General features: G+C 43.3%; 1 protein-coding gene across 1 annotated transcript; it reads left to right on the forward strand.

The window, feature by feature from the left end:
• The first annotated feature begins 608 nt into the window (after nt 1–608).
• Nucleotides 609–21,969, forward strand: LOC133445622 (sterile alpha motif domain-containing protein 9-like). Its single transcript, XM_061722945.1, has 5 exons — nt 609–619; nt 3,001–3,065; nt 10,805–10,946; nt 11,069–11,114; nt 15,497–21,969. The coding sequence occupies exons 1-5, from the start codon at nt 609–611 to the stop codon at nt 19,850–19,852; spliced, it is 4,620 nt and encodes a 1,539-aa protein (XP_061578929.1). The 3' UTR covers nt 19,853–21,969.
• The last annotated feature ends 2,596 nt before the right edge of the window (nt 21,970–24,565 follow it).

A 24,565-nucleotide genomic window follows, 5' to 3' on the forward strand; every position in this document is an offset into this window, starting at 1 on the left:
GGACCACCCACCTTCTTCTCACACCTCCAGTACAAGTCCAGGTCACCTGCAGATGTACTCAGATTACTCTGCAGGGACCAGAGACTGAGGACAGAACCTGTGGACCGTTTGAGTGCATGTGTAGGACCAGTCCTCTCATCTGGAGTGAGAGCAGAACTGTAGAGGTGGTTCTGGTCCTTCAGTCCCATGTGCAGGTCCGCGCTGGTGGAAGCACGTCACAGCAAGAACCTCCTCTGTCTTCAAGAGGCTCTCGGAAACAAACCTTTTCTGTCTTCATCTTCTCTCCTTCAGCTGATTCTGGATGTCGTCTGCTCCACTTTATCACCTGTTTCATTCAGAAATTTGGATAAAAGTTTGGATAAAAGCAGTGAGGGAAGCTGGATCTGCTCCAGGGCCTCGAGGGTTCAAACATCATAAAGATGTTATCCAGTTGTCATAATAAAAGAAAGAACTCATCCATTGTCACGACTTCAGAGAAAATAAAACTTAAACATTTGCTTAGGTTTCATTTTCTCTGAAGCCCTGCCCTCCTCTTCCTGCATCATTACACTGAAGTTGGTTTCAGATTGGATCCCCTATTTTGTTGAAAACAGAGAACTGAGGCACTCATGAGGGTAAGGTTAATAAAATGCCTTTATTATTGCATGGCTAGTCTCTTAAAAGCGTGTCTACGCGTTTCAGCCAAAATGGCCTTTGTCAGGACAAAAGAGAAAGGCTGGATCCCCTATTTGTTTCCTATTGTCAGCAGCTTTAAACCCCATTTTTTCAGCTCCTTTTTTTGTGAGTGAAACGATTTTTTAACTATTTGCCTCGAACCTGAATTGAATTATATGCATAATGCCATGAACACATGGAAAACAAATTATTATCCAGCAATTCACTTTATTACAAAATAACAAAATTAACTGAATAAAATAAGTATCTGTCTTAAACAGAAACATGTCCTGCTTAACTTAAAATCGTTTAAATTAATATAAAACCATAGAAAGAAAGCAGAACATCCATTCTGTAATAGTGCACATTTGTAGTGCAATAACAAAAGTGCGAACAGAAAGTCTGTAGAAAACTTGTAAACATATTGGTGCCTCAAAGGCCATGACTGTAGACTACAGTTGTAGTAAAACAGAAAACAATAACTTATGAACTCAACAGCTTAATGCCATTTTCCATTGGCATTAAATTACTATTTTTACTCTCACAGTAATACGGGACAAAGTGCGTCCGTTTTCAGCTCAAGGAGCAATTCCGTTTTTCAAGGGACGGTTGGCAACTATTCCAGACCCAGGTCTGACCAGACCAGCAGACTCAGATGTGGTCATAACAAGCACCCTCGGGTGTTATGAAAGCAGGTGTGTGTGTGTGTGTGTGTGTGTGTCAAGTGTTTGGAAATTGGTAAAAAAAAAAGAAAAAAACCTCGAACCTGAGGCTGACTTCAGTTCGGATCAGTTCCTTCCTGTTTGATTCCAAAGAAACGATCCTCATTCCAGCCCCGCTCTCCGGTCCGGCCGGGACAGCTGAGTTGGGAAGACTGGACATTTACAGATAACTGTTGAGTTCAGGAAGACACCGAGTCCGTGATGGAGACGGGATCCGCCTCACAGGTACCAGAAAAGCAGGTTTGTCTGCTTGCTGAACCACGTCTTACTGGACTGAAAGCAGCGCTTGTGCAGACTCAGGACCATGTTGTGTTTATAATCGATAATTTTGATCCCGGACTAAACTAGAGTCAAACAGAACAAGGAAGTGTTTTTGTTGTTTTAGTTCTCTTCAAACCGGATCGAGACTATTTATTTAAGCTTCACACGTCTAACCTTGAAATAGATGATTGTTCTTAAAGCAGGTTGTTTTATTATCATCATCACATACTGAAATTTATGGATCTGGTTAAATACACAACAGCGCAAATAATGTCCAAAGCAAGGAATAATGTACTACCAAAAAATATCAGAGGAATGTTCACAGAGAGAGATAATCTAAGGGGAGAACTAAATTTTATGAAACATTACGAACAACAATGAAAAGCATGTGCATATCGAACTGTGGAGTGACTGTGGAACAGTTTGGAGCAGGAAATGAAACAAAGTACTAACATAAATCTGTTACAAGAGGTACAAGAGATACAAAAAAATATTTATAAACAGGTATATATAAGAGGAAAAGAGGAAATGGGATAACGAGGAGTGTGATAAACAAATAAAATAGGGAAAAATGGTATATTATACTTGCTTAAGATATGTTTAGATATTTATGTGGATATTTATGTAGTATGTTGAGAGGCATAGTTATAGTTATGTAATATATGTTATATATTTATGTAGCACATATATATTTATAGAGATATTTATGTAGTTTATATAGTGTAAATTTATATAGATTTATATAATATTTGTATTTTCTATATATTGGATAATTATGTAGTAATAGGCATGTTTACGTAGTATTTATATAGATTATATTTATATGGATATTGTGTATATATAATAATAGCAATAATGTAAATTAATAGTTATAAAGGGGTAGGAGCTAGGAAATAGTGTATACTTCTTCCTATTCCTTTTTTGAACCTATGTGCATATGAAGATGTTACTGTTTATTTTTATATACATGTTCGAAATAAATTCATTCATTCATTCATTCATTCATTCATCTCATGTTGCTGTTCTGGAACTTTGAATAGATCAGAAACACATCATTTGTCTCAGCTGAAACTGAGGGTTGTTCCTTTGACTCGCTGCCTTCATCATTTCATCTTCAGTACCTGTCCCTTTTTCTGAACCTGATGCCTTCTCCTCTTCATCCCTCCCATCATTGTCTTCTTACTCACTTTGTTGCTGCTATCTGTTCCTCCCTCAGTGCTCCTCCACATCTAAACCTCCTGAATTATTCTCTCCTTCATTTCTATCCTCTTCCTCTGCTTGCTCCTCCTGGTTGCTCCTCCCTTCATTGCTAAAATAAATTGTAATGTTTCTGTTTTCAAATCTTGTCTTACAGGAGATGAAGACTTGAGGCTGAAATTCAGACCCTACCTGGCAACAAAGGAGTTCTGTTTTCTGATTGGCTAACAGGTTGGTAACTCAAGACAGCTGCTCTAAACTGTGAGCCTCAGGGCACCGCAGGTCTGCCTTTGATAATAGAAGTAATTATAATGCATAGTATTACATTATCATTACTTTACTATAATACTACAATATAATAGAGAATAATAGACAGCAATGGTATAACAATATACTTGAATAACTATATAAGAGTAGATATGCTATATATACACTGGTTCATATATTTACCTCCAATTATATACATAAAAATTACTATAAATCTCTATATATCGACATATCTACATATAACTATAAATCAATATATATTAATAGAGATATAGATACACAAATACTGTACGTATAATACAAGTCAATATGGATTATGGTTGTCCATCGAGTCCGATGATGACGTCCACTTACGTCCTTAGCGGTGAGTTCGTTGGTGGCTAAAGAGCCCTATCCTGGAACCACAGATTTGATTGCAGGTAGGGCATGTGTAGGTTGTAGTTGTGGTGGTGTTACTGGCAGTCAAGGGTATGTTTCTCCTGAGTCTCCGTTGTTGCCTCCTGGCAGTCCTGTCCTCCTCCAGCCTGTGTGTACCTTCATGGCAGCGCTGCCGCCACAGGTCGCAGTCAGAGCAGCGTCTCAAGATCCTCAGGCCTGATCTTACTCTTCCTCAGTGAGGTCTCAATATATCCATATACATACCTGCATATAACATATCTATATCCATAATAGACATCTATATATCTACATATGTATAAATGTACATATCTACATGTTTATTTGCATCTGTATTTTGAATAGAATGTTTCTTTGTATCTTTTTTTAAATTGTGATATGTTTTGACCTTGTTTTAGCTCCATGCTCAGGCTGTTCCACAGTTTCACTCCGCAGGTCGACATACAGAAGCTCTTCAGTGTTGTGTGTCTGTTGAGAACTTTAAAATTAAACTGACCCCTGAGGTTGTAGCCTCCCTCTCTTCCAAAAAATATCCCCTGTATATGTCCTGGTAATTAATTATTCTTTGCTTTGAACATTAGTTGTGCTGTATTGAAACTGACAAGATCCAGACATTTTAGTGATTTGGATTGTAGAAATAATTGATTAGTTTGATCCAGGTAACCTGCATTGTGTATAATTAGGGCCCGAGCACCTTCAGTGCGAAGGCCCTATTGTATCTGTAGGAATTTTTTTTTTTTTTTTCTTTTTTCTTTTTTCTTTCTTCTGACGAAAGGAGGGCCTTTTTGCCCCCCTAAACGTGCCCAAAAAGTCACCAAATTTTGCATGCAAGTCAGGCCTGGCGAAAAATTTGATATTTAATGGTTTACATTAATGGGCGTGGCAAAATGGCTCAACAGCGCCCCCTAGAAAACTTTGTGCCTCAAGCCCCACAATACGGTTTGACGTACATGCACGAAAATCGCTACACACCTGTATCATGTCGCAAATGAAAGAAAAGTCTCTTGGCGACATGGCCGAAACCGAACAGGAAGTCAGCCATTTTGAATGAATCGTGTCACTTTGGCGCAATTCATGCCATTCCTTCGGCAGTTAATACGGCCCGAACCGTAACGTGCACCCAAGTGTGTTATACATCAAAATGTGCGTCTTCATCCTGCGACAACACGCATTACTCTTCTCTTTCAAAAGCGTTACCGTGGCGACGCTAGACGCCAAAAAGCGCGCCCACCCTTCATCTGGTTGGTTCAGACAGAAAAAACTTTGCGCCTCAAGCCCCACAATACGTTTTGACGTACACGAAAATCGGTACACACCTGTATCATGTCGCAACTTAAAGAAAAGTCTCTTGGCGCCATGGCCGAAACCGAACAGGAAGTCGGCCATTTTGAATTAATCGTGTAATTTTGGCACAATTTATGCCATTCCTTCCGTAGTTATTGCGGCCCGAACCGTATCGTGAACCCAGATGTGTTATACATCAAAATGTGCGTCTACATCCTGCGACTACGCGCATTACTTTTCTCTTTCAAAAGCGTTACCGTGGCGACGCTAGACGGCAAAAAGCGCGCCCCCCCTTCATCTGATTGGTCCATATTTGATAGTTCTCCAAAAGTCACCAAATTTTGCATGCAAGGCAGGCCTGGTGATAAATTTGATATTTCATGGTTTGCATTAATGGGCGTGGCCTAACGGCTCAACAGCGCCCCCTAGAATACTTTTCTCTGCCATAACTTTTGAATGGTTTGACATAGGAAGTCGTGGGTGGTGTCATGGGATTCTGTAATGAGTCCTTAAGCTTCGTTGGCCTTAATTAGCCCCGCCCCTTCTTCTGATTGGTTGTCCCGATTTTCTGCTATAACTTTGGAATGGTTTGACATAGAGAGTCGTGGGTGGTGTCATCAGATTCTGTATGGAGTCCTTGACCTTCATTTGCCTTAATTAGCCCCGCCCCTTCTTCTGATTGGTTGTCCCTTTTTTCTGCTATAACTTTTCAATGGTTTGACATAGGAAATCGTGGGTGGTGTCATTTCTGATATGCTTATGGGGGGCGGTGGCCGTGAGTGCGAGGGCCCGTTCATCGCTGCTTGCAGCTTTAATTGGTTTTTACAATTTAAAGAAACTTGTATTGGACATGGGGCCTAAGAAAACTTTGCGTTGCCTGAGGGCAACGCTGTGCGGTAGAGGGATAACTTTTGAATGGTTTGACATAGAGAGTCGTGGGTGGTGTCATCAGATTCTGTATGGAGTCCTTGACCTTCATTGGCCTGAATTAGCCCCGCCCATTCTTCTGATTGGTTGTCCCTTTTTTCTGCTATAACTTTTTTTTTTTTTTTCACAAGTCTTTTTATTGATCATTTAGACATATATTTGTTCATACATTCCAGGCTTTTCTGCTATAACTTTTGAATGGTTTAGCATAGGAAGTCGTGGGTGGTGTCATTTCTGATATGGTTATGGGGGGCGGTGGCCGTGAGTAATTAGAATCAGGTGTGTTGATGCAGGGAAACAATTAAAACATGCAGGACACCAGCCTTCGAGGACCGACTTTGGACACCCCTGGTCTAGAGGTACTAGATGCTTTGAATGAACTAGATGTTCAAGAAGACCTAGAGCACAGGTGTCAAAGTGAATCCCAGAAGGGCCGATGTCCTGCATGTTTTAGATGTTTCACTGCTTTAACACACCTGATTCTAATTAATCATCATCACCAGCTTGTCATCAAAGTCTGGATAGTTCTGTTGATGACACAGTCACTTGTATCATGGTGCAATGAAGCAGGGACACATCTAAAACACCGGCCCTCGAGGACTGGAGTCCGACACCCCTGACCTAGAGGCTCTAGAGCAGTGGTTCTCAACTGGTGGGTTGCGACCCAAAAGTGGGTCGCAGACCCGTTTTCAGTGGGTCTTGGGCCTTTGCCTTGGGAAGGAAATGATGGCGATAATGCCCTGTAATGCAAGTTGACACCCGCCAGTTCACACACTAGAAAAAGACCTGCAAAGCCTGCAAAAAATGAAGCGTTCCAAACCCAAAAGAATGAGCCCTCTAGTGTATCTCTCCGTTGCCTTGAACAGGCTGTGTGCTGCAAAATGTGCTGCAATTCCGGACCGGAATTTCCTGCGCTGGGCTGTGGATGTGACGTCACATGACGCTGCATGTGCGTTCTCCCCGTTCTCCCGTGCCGGCTTCGCTGTTGGCTGCAGTACCCCCGGCGGCCGTTGTGACGAAGGGTGGCGCTAGAGAGTCTCATTTCTTAAAAGGAGCCTCATGCTCCTTTAATTTAATTCCCCTTTTATGATTATAATTCAGTAGTACAGTATGTTTAAGTAGTTTAAATTTTGCAAATTATTTAATTGAAGTATAAATAAATAGTATTTAAATTATGAGTCAACTAGAAGAGACTCTAATCACAGTAACAGATTTGCAAAGTCATGCGGTGCGTCTGAAATGCCATACTAAACAGTATATACTAAAAAGTATACTTAAGTTCGGCACACTTTTGAGTAAATATCAGTAGTATGCATTAATTCGGACGTACTATTAAGAGCGCACGCGTCACTTCCTGCCGTTGGGAGGAAGTGACGTGTCACAGCAACAGTAGCCGCAGTAGCAGTGCTCCGCTCCGCTATTTCCCATTTATTCTGTCCGAAACAAGATGACATTATATACAGGGCTGCACATAAGTGGGCCGCCAGAGCGCATGCGCCGTCAAAATCCACAGTGCGCTGTCAATCTTGTGCTACAAAGCGCTTTTGCGTACCAACAGCTGGGGCTCATATTATTGGTTGTGGCCAGACCAGAATACTAATATTAAAAAATCTATTGCGAGAGCTTTTCCGCAGAACTGCCACTCAAAGTTGGTACTGGCCAATCACAGCGCGTCCTTACTCCCCCTACATGCTTGTTGCGGCGGTGGGTTGGGCAGGAAGAGAGGTAAGGATCTATCATCACAAACAGCTTTACTGAACAAACCCCAACACGTCTCGTCAAAATGTCCAAGAAGCAAGCGCCATTAAGTAATTATTTTGGCGTTCCACCACCACCAACTACAAAGAGACGCCAAACTGAACCACTACCCGAATCGAACAGAAAACGTGTGTTCGCCGAGAAGTGGCTGCATGATGTTACGCGGCGACGCGTACCGTACGTTCGCGTTCTCGCGTATTCTACCCCGTAAGCCCTGCGTTGGTGCAACGCAGAACCATAAATCAGCCAGCGTCCGTCACTGCATGCAGTTACCTGCACCAGCAAGACGCTGCTCTCTGATTATGGCTCAAAGTTTATGAAAACCCCAAATAAAAAATAAATTAGAGAATATTTTATGAAATCAATAAACAATTCCATCATCAAAATTATAACAAATAAAGGTTCAACATATCTTGCTTTGCATGTAATAAGACTAGGTAATATATTAGTTTCACCTTTTAAGTTGAATTATTGAAATAGATTAACTTTTACACCATATTCTAGTTGAATTATTGAAATAAATTAACTTTTACACCATATTCTAGTTGAATTATTGAAATAAGTTAACTTTTACACCAAATTCTAGTTGAATTATTGAAATAAGTTAACTTTTACACCAAATTCTAGTTGAATTATTGAAATAAGTTAACTTTTACACCAAATTTTAGTTGAATTATTTGAAATAAGTTAACTTTTACACCATATTCTAGTTGAATTATCTAAATAAGTTAACTTTTACACCATATTCTTCACCTGAAGCAATATTCTACACCTTGGCTGATGTGGACATACAGAACATAGGAGGCTATTTCAGCTGCTATATGGTTGGCTGTCTGTACAGTCATGCAAGTTCAATGCTATTAAAGAACACGTTTTTTCATATAAAATAAACACATTTTTATGCAGTTTAGAAGTTTTGGGGCTTTTTTTTGGCTCCTGCGCTGCTGAAATCGGGGCGTCCTTTATTTCTATTTCTGAAAGTTGGCAACCCTAGGTGCAAAATATGCTGTGAGCATCCCAATGTGGCCGATAAAAATTGTAACTTTTATACTGACTCTACAGACTAACACACACCATAATTTGTTAATTCATCTTTATAAGTTAATAAATATCGTTTTGCCTATAACTTATTCCTGCATCCCTCTTTTATCGATCCGGCGAGACGGGTCACCGTGTTTTTGGAGCCCCAAGTCACATATCCAGGGGCTCCTCTGAGCACCAGACCAAAATAATTATGTGCAGCCCTGATTATATAATATTATTATATACGAATATTATAATATTAATCGTATATAATAATATTATTATACCTAATATTATACTTATGACATATATGTATAACTTAGCAACCAAACACCGCTGCATTGCATTGTGGGAAGTTTCTGCTTAGCTAGTGTCCATCAATCTACACTAATACATTTCTCCAGAATGAGTATGGATAGCGCATACTATTGAGTACGTAGCCTACTAATGTTTCGGACACACTAAAAAAACTCACATACTCATTTTGCATACTCATTAGGGTGGAAGTATGCGATTTCGGATGCAGCCATGCTAAAGTTAGCTTGTTCTCAGGAATAGAAATTAACTTCTTAGCTAGCTGTTACTATTGAACAATAGAACAATCTTACTGAAGTAACTTCGTAAAGAAAAATAATGAATGCATTTGTTTTAATCCTGAGGGAGAGTGAGACGTTCCAGCGAGGCTGACAATGTTGTAAAAATATGAACAATAGAAGAGAGGACAAACCTTTGCTCTACCTGAGCTGGTGGCGATTCCACTGTGTCATGTGAATGGTAAATGGCTTACACTTATATAGCGCTTTCCAGCTGTACTCCTACAGCCCCAAAGCGCTTTACACTGCAAACATTCACCCACACACGCACAGATTCACACACCGGTCGTCGGTGGAGCTGCCATAGACAACGGCGCTGGCCTGACAACCGGGAGCAACCGGGGGATTCAGTGTCTTGCCCAAGGACACTTTGGTGGACACAGGCGGAACTAGGGTTTGAACCACTGACCTTCAGGTTCATGGGCGAACGCTCTACCAACTGAGCCACCTTCCCCATGTGACCCACTGTTTTCTTCTTCTACCACTAAAAAAGGTTACAACAGGGTTGCATGCATGTTGTGGGACACAGATTCCTGTCATAATAATTAATATTCAAAATATTATGTTTATTAAAACAAATGTTTCTACGAAGAAAAAGAAACATTAACAGAATAATACAAAGGAAAGGACATTTTAATTGTATTTTAACCGTTTTACTTTATGGCGCTTTTCCACTAGTACTTACTCAGCCCGACTCGGCTCGTCACGCCTCTACCCGCCTCTACCCGCCTCTACCCGCCTCTACCCGTTTTGTCCCCGTTTGTTTTTCCACAGCCAGGGGAGAAGCGGGCAGGTTGGGGTGAAGCTGCTGTGACGTACTCGATTGCGCAACCGCTTTGTTCGTGTCGGCGCTGATCAGAAATCAGCTGGAGCCGCGAGCGGCTGAGAGTAAAACAGCCCGTCTACATCCCTTTTTAATTCTCTCCTCAGCCACCAGGTTTATGAACATCTGCACCTCAGTGTTGGATCACCAAACAGACGTTTGCGCTGTATAATAAAATCGCCGCGAGCCGCGAATCGCTCTCTCGCGCTGACTCCCGCTTCCTGATTCAAACGTCTGACGGCCCCGCCCCCCGACCAATCAGTGGCGCGGAGGGTGGTGACTTCAGAAATAGTCCCGGCTCAGCCCGGTTAGAACCTCGGCAGAATGGTTACAGAAAAATTATCGGCTTGGCATGGCTCGGCCCGCCTTGGCCCGTAGTGGAAAAGCGCAAGACGGGGGCGTGGCGGGTAGAAGCGAACTGAGGTGGTACTAGTGGAAAAGGGCCATTAGATTCAGTCTGGTGATGAAGGGGATGGGATGAGAGAAAAATTGCATTTCTGGGGGTACTTTAGACAAATTTGGTGCTAAAAAAAATATTTTCAAACAATAATGTGTCAGTAGAAGTACAATTTACTCAACAACCATATGCTTTAATATTTTGTACATGGAATATTTTAAATTTCTTGGCTGGGTAATTTCCTCCAGTTTTGGAATGACCTGTCCAGCGGCTCCAACGTCTGGTTGGTTCCACTCTCCCTCATTCATCAGTCTGAAAAAGGAAAAGGAACCGCAGGTCTGAATCCAGACCCTATCGGTTGGTGGATGAAACGCAGGTCCGGATCCGGACCCTAGGCATCGGTAGAAGTTGGGTTGTTGGCATATGTAGTGACATGCTCACACCTGATTACTTTTATCCATGTCATGGTTCCATTCTTCGTCTGTCGTTTTTCTCTCGCCAGAGTGTTCATCGGCATATTTTGAAGCTGCAACCGGGATCTTAGAACCCAGTTACTGGCTGGAAGACTTGAACCTGTCCAGCGTTCAGGCCAACCTGTCGGACTGCTGGGCTTCAGACCTGGGGGACTCCTCTACTCAGAGTGGGTAAACTATCTTTATTTCTGGAACCATGCTGGTTTTGGTGTAGTCAAGGATAAGAGTTCATCCAGTTCCTTGATTCACGCTTGTTTGATCCTGATTTTGATCTTCGTCTTGTTTCTGTGTAGCATCGACTGCGTCTGTGAAGGAGAAGTCTTTACGGATGAGCTGAAGGTGAGACTGAAACCTGCCTCCATCTTCAGGAGTCTGTCTGCTCCCACTGATCACTGCTTCTGAATGGTTCTTGTAGTATCGCTGATCAATACCCGTGAAGAAGGAGGTGGTGCTGTCATGGCAGATCAGGGAGCATCTAAAGTAAGTACCGTATTTTCGCGACCATAAGGCGCAACTTTTTTTTTTTTTTTTTTTTTTAAATGTGCCGGGCGCCTTAAGAAACGGTGCGCCGTGTCTATTACCTGAATTACGGTAATGTAAGGCCGGCCATGAGAACGGTAAAGGGAGAAGGGGGCGGGTGAAGCTGAATGAGACCATCCACTGAGCTGTTTAATGCGAAACAGAAGATGAAAACTTTTAAGGATTTGCTTGATGTGTAAAGTGAAATAAAATACAATCAAACTAAGTTTTGCTCCCGCTCTATTTAAATAAGCACACTTGTTCTGCAGCGCGCGTGTGTTTTGCATGTCGGAACCGGTGACTTTCCCCGGTTAAAGCAGCGGCTGGAGCAGCGCGGTGATGGGCGCTGCTGCAACCCGACTTCCTGGTTCCCCAAGCGGTCCAATCGACCTGGTTCCCGGCCGCTTTGCGAGCAGAGATTTCTGGGGTCTGTCTCAGGTCTGATCAGCTTCACCCTCCGAAATTTGCAGCCAAATCTGTCGGTTACAAACCCGGTACCGGACCCCGACATGCGCGGGTGTGTATTCGCGGCGACACACACAGATTCTCATTTATGTAGTGCTTGACTGGCGCAGCTGATGGACAGAAACCTATGGTGATTTTTAAAAGAAAAACTTTGCATAAGACGTTTCCAGCCGGAGTCATTATAAGGACGAATGGAAAGGGGGGGCTGGATGAAGGGATGATGATGATCAGGTGGCTGAGACAGGTCTGGAAATTCGGACTGGAGCTCCTGTCGGATACAAACCCCGGTACCGGCTCCCCGACAGCGCGTGTGTGAGCGGGTCCAGCGCGGGGGAGCAGACGGGGAGCGGACCCGGGACCAGCGCGGAGCGGGACCCGGGACGCGGGACGCGGGACCCGGGACCCGGGACCGCCGCGGTCGGGATCCGCAGCACAACGCAGCACAACGGGGTATGAAACGTTTATTTTCTTACCTTTATTTATTCAGGGGTCTGTCCCAGGTCGGATCAACTTCACCCTGCGAGATTTTCAGGCAAATCTGTCGGTTTGATCTCCGGTAGCCTAACCAAGATGCAGAGGATGCGCTCAGGAGCCGCCAGGCTCCCGCCGCGGGTTTGCCGGGCCAGGGCGCACCATCCCCGGGGCAGATCCGGCCGAAATGCCGCTGGTCTTTCCCCGGGAGCCCCTGCTCCCATACAGGTTTGTGGCTTCGGTCCCAGCCGGTCCGAACAGGTCACATTCCCGGTTAAAGCCGCTGTGACGCGCGCTGCTCCACCCCGCTGGGGAGAGACGGGCTCTGCGCGGTGGAGGATCCGCAAAACGGGGTATGAAAAGTTTATTTACTGTTGTGCAGAAAGTGACTGACACCGAGGAAATTCGGACTGGCGCAGCTGAATTAGCGGAGCTCTTTAATGCAGAAACAGAGGTTTTGCTCCCGCTCTATTTTTTAAATAAGCGCTTGTGTGCTTGTGTGTGCGTTCTGCATGTGTGTGCGTTCTGCAGCGGGTGTGTGTGTTTTCCGGCCGGCGTGTTTTGCGGCACGCGTGTGTGCAGCTCTGCTCTGTAGACTGCGCCTTTTGGGTCGGTGCGCCATATGTATGTTTTAAATCTAAAAATGACACACAAAAATGAGGGTGCGCCTTTCCACACGGTGCGCCGAATGGTCGCGAAAATACGGTAATTACAGAAACAACTTTATTGTGTTTTTGCACAAATAAAAACTAGAACTAAAGTCATGTGGCAGGTAGGCACACAGGAAGAAAAAAGGAAGGGTCATTGAGGGTTCCTTCAGCGGCGCAGACTCAGGTGTTTGCTGTCTGACCTCAGAAGACTCTCATGGTCTGGGAGGAGTTCTGATCCAGTCTTTCCAGCGTGTAACGTTTTGTTTACAGGTTTGAACCCAATGGGCCGAAAGGACAGCTGGAGGTCCAAACACAGCTTCAAGCTTTTTTAACCCTGGCTATTAAGACATGTAGTCCCTAATTAGCCACAATTGTTCTCTTATACTAAAATATGTTGTTAGAAACACATAAAATAATCTAATTGCTTTAAAAATCTACTATGTTTATCACATATTTTGACCTGCGGGAGGCGCCATGTTTTACCTGCGCAATGCATTCTGGGGGCGATGACGTAGAGCGGTGGCTCTGGGAAGATAAGCCGCGTTAGTTTAACTGGGACAGGTATCCAAAACATAGATGAGCAGCACTCTCCCGGCCGTGGAGGCTGACGAGGGAGCCCATAAGACGTCTCGGTTCAGGCAAACTGGATCAAAGTTCTGTGATGCACGGGAGATCTGCAAAAATGATCAATGTCGTGCGCATCTTACCAGTGCATTAGGCTCCTGCGTAGACGGCGTAGCCTACGCCGTAGACGGCGTAGCCGGGGCTTTAGAGCCCGCAGCGCACCGCCACCCGCTCTCCGCTCGCCGCCGCCGCCGGGATGGAGACGCCGGTGGGCAATATGCACGTTTGGGTGGGCATAGCCCACCCCTGCCCCCCCCTAAAACCGGCTTCGGTGCTGGGTGATGACAGCCCAGAGGCTGAGGGGACTGGCCCGGGACTTTGACGAAACGGGAGGCGCAGACTTCGCTTCAAATAGGCAAGAACATCTTTATTTTATTTAATGACGCCAGATCTGGCTGGGGTTTTTATTGTAGCATCGGCTATCTGCTAGTTGAAACGTGTGGTCTGTTAGTCTATCTGAGTTTTATGGTGTTTTTGTAGTTCATGCTGTATGGTGCGGCACTTTTTTTTTTTTTTTTTTACTTTTTTGTAGGTGCGCCGTCACCTTAAAGGGATTGTGACATGAAAAACAAATTTTTCTTGATTTTTTGTGTTTTGTTGGGTGTCTTGACATCAATTACACCCAAAAAACAACAAACTTTTAACATTCAGTGTATTGTGTGCTTTCTGGGATTTTCCGCATAACTGTGCAAAAACGGCTCATCTGGTTTGGTGGCGGGCCGTTACGTAACGGCCCGCTAAATCACCGCCCCCTCCACCCAGCTCCCTGCCTCCGCTCCTCTCCAGCGCACCATAAAGGCTGATTTATGGTTCCGCGTTACACCGACGCAGAACCTACGGCGTAGGGTTACGCTGCGACGCGCACCATACGCTGAACCCTACGCCGAAGGCTCTGCGTCGATTTAACGCGGAACCATAAATGAGGCTTAACATGGAGCTGTTTAGAGCGTCTTTTGTTCTAATCACCGGAGGAAAACTGCTAAGAAGACCCGCGGCCACTGACTGGACTTAAGATAAGGGGACAGTGCTGCTTGCATGCCTTTATTTTTATGATTGTTTGCTGTGGTTCTCCCTGCTGCTCTTCCGTGCATGCTTCGCCTGTCGCTCCGACGCCGCTGTGAGCGTATGGCTGGGCTGGAGGAGGTTTGGAGGAGGAGCGGAGCAATGATTGACAGGAAAGGGGGGAAAGGAAGCATTTTTCACGGCGCAAAAAAACACTGTAATAAAAAGCCAGGAAAAGAGTACTAAGAGTGAAGTTTTTCTTGTTACACTCTTTTAGACACATTTGAGGGATGTTGGCCAAGACTTTTAATAGTGTTAAAAGCATGTTAAAAATGATGTCACAATACCTTTAATGTTTAGCTGTGTTTTGATCTGTGTTTCTGGTGCGCCGTCACCTGTTTAGCTGTGTTTTCATCTGTTTTCTGGGTGTCAAAACAGTGGACGGGGGTTAGCAGGAGCCACCGTCTGACGTCACTACCCATAATGCATTGCGGTGTAAACAACAATGGCGACCTACGAATTAAATTATATTTTCAAATTTTATAAAAACGAAGACATCAAAAAGGTTTTTTATATCACATTGTTATAATTGATACCAACATTTATCTTTTAAGACCTACATGTCTTAATAGCCAGGGTTCCTTTTAACAGATGTTCTATGTGGGGGGAGAACAATGTTTTGAAATAATAATAAATGTTATCTTCTTCAAATGTAGGACCTAATGAGCTGATGAAAATCAGTCTGAAGCTCATCAAGAGCCTGGTTAACAGCTGCAACAGACTAAATTACTGTGTCATCAGCAAATACTGTAGACGGAACTTGAAATCGTGCAAATTTCTTCCCAAGTCATTCAAAAATGATTACAATCAGATGATTTTTATTATGTTTTTACACACGCACACAAATTACGATTAAAAGAGGGGTTTGCAACTATTCATTTAATCTGGAAATGTGGGAAACTAAAAGCACTTTTTTGTGTTTCGTGTCAGGATCTTCTTCCACCAGACATCTCTGCCCGGAGCAGAGAGGAACAGATACAATGGGCTCGCAAGTTGCTCTCAGCGGAGGGTGAAGACATTCCCGACAATCCGCCAAAACAAGGCAGACAGCCTGGAATACCATTCAGACCGTATCCATTCGGTAGATACCATGACACGTTTAGATACATAGAAGGCAGTATTCTTAGTGTGACAGAGTCAGGTGCCTTGGACTTGATTGAACCCTGCCATGAGTACAAAGCTTTCACCAATACCTCTGATGAAACTAAGTTTGATAAGTTCACTAAAGAAGTCATTCGCTTTGGAGCTGCCTGCATGAATAGCCGCACCAATGGCACCATACACTTCGGAATAGCTGACGAGCCACATGGTCAGGTGTTGGGAGTGGTTGTCAAGGACAGAGAGGCCTTTACACGTCAACTTAAAACAGCCATCGATGGTTACTTTGAGCACAAACACAAAGACGCTGCTCAGATTTGCATCAAACCTCCTCGATTTGTTGAGGTTCTCAACAAAAACACAACATCATCTGACAGATGTGTGATTGAAGTGGACATCGCTTCCGAGTATATGAGCTGTAAGGACAACATCTTTCACACTTATAACACAAAAAAAGGCAAGAAAAAAGGAAATGAGCTTGGATCACAGCCCTCGAAGCATTTCTACATCAGAGAGGGCGGTAGCACCAGGGATCTTTTGGCACCAACTACATCAGCCAAACCTGGGGTGGAGTTTGGAAAATTTGTTGACGGCATAGCTCAGCTATCAGAGCGCCGCAAACAGGCAGAGGAAAAACACTTGAGGGGGATAAAGAGCAGTACTCAAGGTTCTAGGCTGAGCCAAATGATAACTGGTGGCGCTTCTTGTTTAGACAAGTCACACTTTGAATGCTACGTGGTAGTGACCAACAAATCCCACCCGAGTCATCTCGAGTGTCTTGAATTTTTCATAGAGCTCAACCCAACAGCTGTTTTGGATTTTGATCCAGAATCAGCCAAACATGGGTTACAGCATTACTGCGACCAGAAGATGGCAGTGATCCCACATTCACCAGGAATGTACAAAATCACAGAGGGAATTGAGGACATCGCAAACAAGTTGAGATTAACTCGAAACACCAGTTGGGTTTTCTGCAATGGAGGTTTTGATCGGGAGGCACCCTCCGACACTGACCAGTGGCTGAAGGACAAGGGAGGCTCCGTTCGCAATGTGATTTCCTTCCTGTGTCGGAAAGATGTTCTTCCAAACAAGAGGTTCCTTGTGATTTTCGTACTTTTGTCGACAGTTAGGGAAAGGATGGACCCCCTTGTTGAGACTTTCAGTATATTTTTGCAGGAACTCAGGGGAACAGGCCAAATCCTCTGTATCTGTGACAGTGAAGAAGCATTCACCTCTTGGAGGGATCTAATAGAAGCTCGGTGTGCAATCAACATCTCTAGCAGATGCATCTATGAACTCAGTTTTGCAGAGGTCAACGGCACAATCCTCAGTCTTTGGTCAAAGCACAGGAGAACAGCCCGTTTTTTACCCTGTGGTGGGGGAAGTAGTGTGCTGCTTGAGAAGAAACTGGAGAGTAGCCTGGACACCTTAGATGTCCTCAGTGTTAACCAATGCAATGGAGAGAATGAGGACAGAATTGCCATCGAGGAGAACTTCTACAAAGGAGGGAAAGTGTCCTGGTGGAATTTCTATTTCTCAGAGCAGCCTGGGTCGGTATCTTTCATCAAACGAGACAAGTTTGACTACATCACGAACACACTCATACAAGACTTGTGCTCCCTCAGAAAAGCCTGTGTGTTGCTCAACCTCTTTCATGTACCTGGATGTGGTGGAACAACCTTGTCCATGCATGTATTATGGGCTCTCCGGGAGCGTTTCCGCTGTGCTGTCCTCAGGAACCACAGTTCAGTCTTTGCTGAAGTAGCTGATCAGGTGGTCAAGCTTTTAATGTGTAAACATGAGGAGCAGAAGCCAAGGATCCCCGTGTTACTGATGATTGATGACTTTGATGACATGGAAAAAGTTTTATACTTGCAGCAGCTCATTGAAAAAGAATGTTCCAAGAAGGACATTCAGTCCAAATCTCCACAGGTGATTCTCCTGAACTGCATGAGGTCCGAGTTCTCCGAGTCGACTGAACCAACTTCAGATACCATTTTTATTGGGAACGATCTTTCTGAGAAGGAACAGAAGAGGTTTGAGGAAAAACTCAAAGAAATAGAGCAAACACACAAAAACGCAGAAACCTTCTATGGTTTCATGATCATGAAGAAGAACTTCAAAAAAGAGTACATTCAAGGTATTGTCCGCAAAACTCTCAAGAGCTTTGACTGGAGCAAGAAGCATGCACAGCTCTTGGCTGTTTTGGCTCTGTTGGATGTGTACTGCAAGGGTTCGGCTCTCTCCATCTCCTTGTGTGAAGACTTTCTTGACCTTCAACCGAAGCCTGTTTGTGGAAACATCAAAGTTGAAGATGCATTTGGTAAATTTTCCAACTTCATCACCCGCTGCACAGTTGAAGGTAAAGTCGTTTTCAACGCTGTGAAAATGATCCACTCAAGTATCTCAAAAGAGTGTTTGCATGAACTTACGACAACAGGTGTAAGTTCAAAAGCAGAAATCACCAACCTCCTGCTGACCACAAGCCAGTTTTATGAGAGCATACAAGGCAAAGACAATCTCCTGCAAGATGTTCGCCACATTTTGGTGAAGAGATATTATTCATCAGAAGACGAATGTCAGTTCTCTCCTCTCATTCAAGACATTGCAAGTGCATCACCTGGAATGGAGGAGCTGGTGCTACAAAACGCATCTAAAAGGTTTCAGAAAGACGCCATTGTGTCTCAGCTGCTGGCCAGGTACTACTACCTGAAAAAGAAGGATTTCTCTGAAGCAAAATCTTGGGCAAAGCAAGCAAGAGATCTCTCCAAGGACAGCTCTTATATTGCAGACACATCAGCACAAGTGCTGAAGCACGAACTGAGGATTTACATTCCCAGCAACAGGGAAGAGCCCGTCAGACCCAAAGACCTGGGCAATTTCCTCACAGTGGCCCAGTCTGCCATGGAAGGGTTTCAGGAAACACAGAGACTCGCAAAGAAGGAGTCAGCATATAGGTCAAAGGTTAAGGGAGACCAATGCCCTATCAACACATCAGGGTGTCTGGGAGAAGTCCACGTTGGAGTACTCATCATTGACATGCTCAAGAAGATTCCTGTTTTTTCTCCAGACGGCGTCCGCCATGACTTAATGAGCCAGGTTCTCTCTGGAGACATTAAAATTCAGGAAGTGGAAGAGAATGATCCACGGATCAGCAAAAACAAAACCTACTACCACATTCTCAAAGAGTTTGAAGATCTACTGTCCAACCTCAAGTACAGGATGAAGATGAACATTGACTTCCTTGACAATCTCCACGTGAATCTGAGCTCCAGATTTGGCATGAAAGACAGACGTGAGGAAGTGGCCCAAAATGAGCTTTTTAGATGTCTCATTGAATATGCAAAGGTTTTCTGCAAAACAGATTCTGCGTCTATTTTAAAGAATAAAATGATGAGTGCCGGGATGAAACTCTTGCAGATGAGACAGTTCCTTGAAAGTAGAAAAGCAGACACCTTCTCTGGCATTCTGAGTCACCTCTCCACAAACACCTCGGCTGAAGAAATGGAGCAGATCGTCACTAGGTATAAATATATTTTTCGTCCTGAACACAACCCAACTGTGAGGGAGAGAATCAACTTCATCTATGCCAATGTTGTGTTGAGTTGCATCAAACTGAACTTCAACGTCCTTCTGTCACACCAAGATCTGCTCAGTATCCTTTCACAAGTTCTTGGGGAACAGGTTCAACAAAATGACAGTTTGTCACTGTTCTTCATTGCTGTTGTACTATTGTGGCCACACCCACATGGTTCAGTATATAAAGGTCTGGCAAAGTACATCTCACAGATGAAGGCCTCTTATCACGAAGTGATGAAGGACGTGTGGAATGGCAAGAGTCCCAAAGTCCATTTCCTCTTGGGGAAGAAGCTCGGCTACCAGCGGCTGGTGGATATCGGTGAAATCAAAAGGTGCACTAAGGCTGACCAGGAACAAATCACTTCCATGTGGGGAAATGGCAGAATATGGGAAGAGGAAGAAGTGAAGGAACGTCTCCTCAGGGTCACAGGCGAAGTGAACAATAACAGAATTCTGGCCTGTACCCAACATCTGAGGCTTGAAGTGGCCCCAATGTACAAAAGCCAGATTAGTGGAGTTGCTGAGGGCTCAAAAGTCTCATTCTTCTTGGGTTTCACAATGAAACACCCACTTGCACTTGACATTGAACTTTTATCACAAAAACTGTGATACATTGAACATGCAGTACACCAAACCCTATAAACACCATCTCCACTTATATGAAACTCCAACAATAAGCACACCAAACCCACCACTTTAACCACTAGGCCACCACTCCCCAGACGTGTCAGGTTCAGGAACTAATTTATACCTAATTTGTAAGGAGCATTAAAAGGCATTTCTAACGTTCTGATTGGATAACACCTGAAGCAACATGGATTCATGAACTACCGTAGATTTTATTGGCTGTGAAGGTTCCACAGAGGTATCAATCATCCAGATCCATCGTCATTCCTGAGATAAGTCCTACAGCTCAGCAACTGTTCCACATGGAGGCGCTAGAACATCCTGAAGAGCTCACTGCTACAAATTAACCCAAAACTGTTCTAGTTGGGGTTAATTCATGCATTTAGGGACATTTAAATCAAATAAAGCTCATGATTTAGTGTGATGAACTCCAGAGTGAGAGGTCTAAAGGAGGGTCTTCAAACCCACATTTATACTTCCAAACATGGTTCCGCCCTCAGTCAGCCTTGTGATGAAATTATAAGTCAAGAAAATGTAAGGCCTTTTAAATATATTTTTATTCAATATTTGTTGTTGCTGTAAGTCACTGTAAATATTTTTGACAAAATCATGAAAAGTTTACGGGTCCTTAATAACATGTGATTTACGTCTATTTCTTCACGTATATGAAATACTGATTTTAACTTTTAACTGATTTTAACTGGGTGGACTGGTCCGTGTTTTTGATGAGTTATTTTTTCGTTCATGAATGTTTGTCAAGATTAAAATTCTTTATTTCACCTATAATCTTTATATTTCACAACACTTGTATGTTTTTCTTTTAACTTTTATATTTCATTAAAGAACAATTTGAAAATCATGTTTTTCAAGGAGAGCTCCATGCGCATGTCTGCGACAGAGAGGTTGGCAAATGTTCTTGCCAAGTGGATGTAAATGGCTAGCACTGTATCTGTTCAAATCTGTTAAAAAATAAATAAATGACTTTATAGAGCCACTGATGTTTCTTCTTTGATTTTAACACATAGGGCAAAGCACTTCTGTGTGAAGCGTATCTATGTTAAGTGTTGTAGCGTCAGAAAAACTAAGTGTTGTATACTAAATTGTTTGTCTTTTTTTAAATAATTGAGTGTAATAAAAATATATCTTTTTATATTTTAGATCTACTCTGTTGTCATGAGTGCAATGAACCTGTTTCCTTAACTAATTTCCTAGGGGTGAAATTCCCCCAGGTGGCGTTGTGTAACACAAAAAAAAAAGTATAATATGTATATTTGACTGCATGACTCAATATTGGTATACTTAAATATGTAAGAGCAGTCAAACATATTATGTATATGTCATTTATATATATCAACACTGCCCTCCCCCTGACATTTCATTATTCTCACAGGACTACATGCATCCTCAACAGACTACACCCCCCCTCTTCTTTTTTTCTGTCCTTTTCTGATTACAAATACCTGGCTGTCTTATATCTCTTCTTTCGAGCACAACGCATTATACATTTATTCACATACACTGCAACACACCACACACTCCAAACTGCACCCATCACTGTCTTTTCTCCTCTTCCCTACTTTTTCACGCTCCACATTTGGTAATATTAGTCCTCTTCGGCAGAATTTCTCTCCTTTCTCATTCATTCATGGTGACACTGTCACTAAAAATAACATTGGTAAACATCATTAAACATCTTAAAAAACATTTTTTACTAACAATCCGACAAATGCATTCAGTGGTGTAGTCTAATTTTTTGTAGTGGGTATACTGTCCATACTCATCCGTCCCACCCGTCCAACATCTCATAAGCACCATCACCAGCTTGTGTCCAGAGGTGAATAATCCAGGTGCCATAGAGTTAAAACCCCACCATGTTTCTGGATCAGCCTGTACATTTAGAACAGTTGTTTTCACTAACGACCATCTACCTGCAGAGGAGCTGCTTTAGTGATTGGTTGGAACAACTGCTGGACTGGATTTTTATTTTATGGCACCTGGATTATCCACCCCTGCTTGTGTCTGATGCTGCCTCCTAACATGTTCACGTAACTAGTCTTTAAGAATGCTCTCAAGCTTTATACTGTAGCCTGGGCATTAGTGAATGGGATTCAGATTCAAAACTTTTTTATTCATGTAATGACAAATCTCTGAATAAACATCTCCATTTGGGGATTAATAAAGTCATACTTATTCTTATGTTAATTTATTGTATGCAATAAAATACTTAACAGTCAATGAATGAACAATAATTATTTAGGCTCATCAGTAGTAGTAACAATGGAAATATTTTAAATGTACAAGAAAAACACCTTAAATCGGCTTCAAACCAGACAAAACCAAATATTTTACAAATAAACTTCACCTCAATAAATTAAGGTTCAAAAAGATAAAATATCCATATTTTTTCACGCTCTGAAGCAGACAAAACAGCTGATCCGGCACTCTGCTGGTGGACAGCAAGCTGAAAAGAACGTAACTACGGTACATAAAGACACTGAAACACGGTGAAGAAAACCGGACTTTAAAGTTAAAGGGCTATTGATGAATGAGATCACTTTTGAACTCTTAAATACACTCTCTGGAGCTTTTTATTTTGGCTGGAAATGTATCTGTGTTGCTCTGATGGGTAATGCATTCTGTGTTCTGGATAAAGTTTAAATATAACCTTTATACTCTATATTTACCCTTTTTTTTTACCTAGAATTAACTGTACTTACTACATTATTACTTACAGTATCTGTGGTTTTTGTTTGAAGGTTTTTCCTTCCAGTGTGGACACCTCACAGCAACTACAACACTTGACAGGAACGCTTTGTAGACACTTTGACGCTGTTTTCGCTTGTAGACACTTTGACGCTGTTTTCGCTTAATCTCTTCATCATTCGCTTCTCTCTGTGCCGCAAATCTCTGATGTTTCGGAAGTCACGCGCTCTCGCGTCCTGCTGAGGGAAATCTCCGGTCTATTCCGAGCTGTTCTGTATCGTTAAAACACACAACAACCAATACCATGAAGCAGACCAGATCAATATCACGGTGGAAGAAATAACAGACTTGGTAGCTTTCATCGGCCAGTACTACCACGGACATACGATGGATTCAGACGCCGACAACCCACAACACGGCCTCAACAACCCAAATAAACGAAAGAAAACAGACTCATCTACCGATACGGATGACGTGGAACAATGGACATTGAAGTCAGCATTCCCGCCAGCATCAACAAAAAGTTAGACCTCTTCATTCCACTACACGAAGAAATAAAAGACTTGCGCTCCAGTCTAGAGTTTGTGAAAGTGGCAGGTTGAATGCTGCTCCACCTTCACTCTCAATCAGTCTCACCTGGGACTGATTGCGCAGCGGTGCCACCTGTTAACTAGTCATGCTTTCGCTGGTGCGCTCAGTGTTGCCTGACATTCATTGGCTGAAGGTTCTGTCTGGCGTTCTTGTTGTTGTTGGCACAAAACAGGACTTGTAAGGTAGGCATGAGTGCAACTATATGGGAGTAATTTTATAGCGCTGCCGTTTGACAGCTGCCACATCACGTTACAACGGTGACGGCCGTGTTGTTTGTGGGTGCATCTTTGTGGAGGTTCTGAAAAGTGTGGGGTCTGCTCTCTGCCCTCACTGCGAGACAGTGACTGTGTTTTGGGCTGTGTTGAACCTCTCGTCGCTCAGGTAAGCCTGCTTTTCTCGTTTTTTATTAATACCTTTGGGCTAGTTTTCTTCAGCCTTATATCAAAGTGGTCCTCCTCTTTGTTCTGCTGTAGTTGTCGGGGCCACAGTTTGTCCCTCCTCTCTTCCTCCTGCACTCTGTGTGAGGCTGGTGACCTGAGCCGCCAGCTGGGCATCGGCTTTCCTCGGCCTCCAGCCCCGGTGCAGTCGCTCCATCTTTTGCAGCTGCTGATATTGATTGTACCGACACTGATTAAAGTGCACACAGCAATTCTGCCGTGTGCCTCCTCAGCTTGGAGTTCTTCATCCCACCACAATTTCTATTTTGATTAACTGGTTTATTCATTCTGGTTAATTATTTTTCTTTTGCTTATTTAGTTTAATATTCAGCTGCTGGGGTAAGTTACCGGTCTAACTACTATTCCTGGTTCCTCCCACAGTTTGAGTTTTGGGGTTAAGTTTGTTTTGTTCCATTATCCTTTTTTGTTACTTTTTACGGATACGGATTCATAACTTTGTCTTTCCTTTTTAGGACAGGAGCTGGCGAGGTGTGCGGCAGGCTTCCCCGGTGGTGTCTCCCCTCTCACTCCCTTTAATTCGGCGTGACACGTGGTGGTTTGGTTTGAGTTTTCGCCCCTCCTTTGGTTTTTGGTTGTCTGTCCGCCAAACAAAGCCTTTGCCCTGTTCATGCCTATTTATTTTTGCCGCAATTAGTATACATTTATTATTTTGGCACTCAGGTTGTGTACTTTTGTTATTCCTCTATTCTTTTAAACATAGTAATTTTAAACAATAAATCTTTGCTGTGTCTGGAAGTCCGTCTCCTGTCCTCCCTCTGTGTAATGAATCTGTGTGACCTCCTATTATTCAGGGTACTGGTCAGTGTATTTCCTGGGGTGCAATTCTCCAGGTGGCATTGTTGTGAAATCCCCCCCCCCCCATCCCCCATAGCATAGAGCAGGGGTTTTCAATTCCGGTCCTCGGGCCTCCCTGCCCTGCATGTTTTAGATGTTTCCCTTCATC

This window comes from Cololabis saira, chromosome 6, assembly GCF_033807715.1.
Source record: "Cololabis saira isolate AMF1-May2022 chromosome 6, fColSai1.1, whole genome shotgun sequence".
In the NCBI taxonomy this organism is placed as follows: domain Eukaryota; kingdom Metazoa; phylum Chordata; class Actinopteri; order Beloniformes; family Belonidae; genus Cololabis; species Cololabis saira.

Bases quoted from the DNA above. Each gene is read 5' to 3' on its own strand.
- LOC133445622 (XM_061722945.1), top strand. The intron at 10,947-11,068 runs GTAAACTATCTT...GTTTCTGTGTAG, and splicing joins GACTCCTCTACTCAGAGTGG to CATCGACTGCGTCTGTGAAG. The intron at 11,115-15,496 runs GTGAGACTGAAA...GTTTCGTGTCAG, and splicing joins TCTTTACGGATGAGCTGAAG to GATCTTCTTCCACCAGACAT.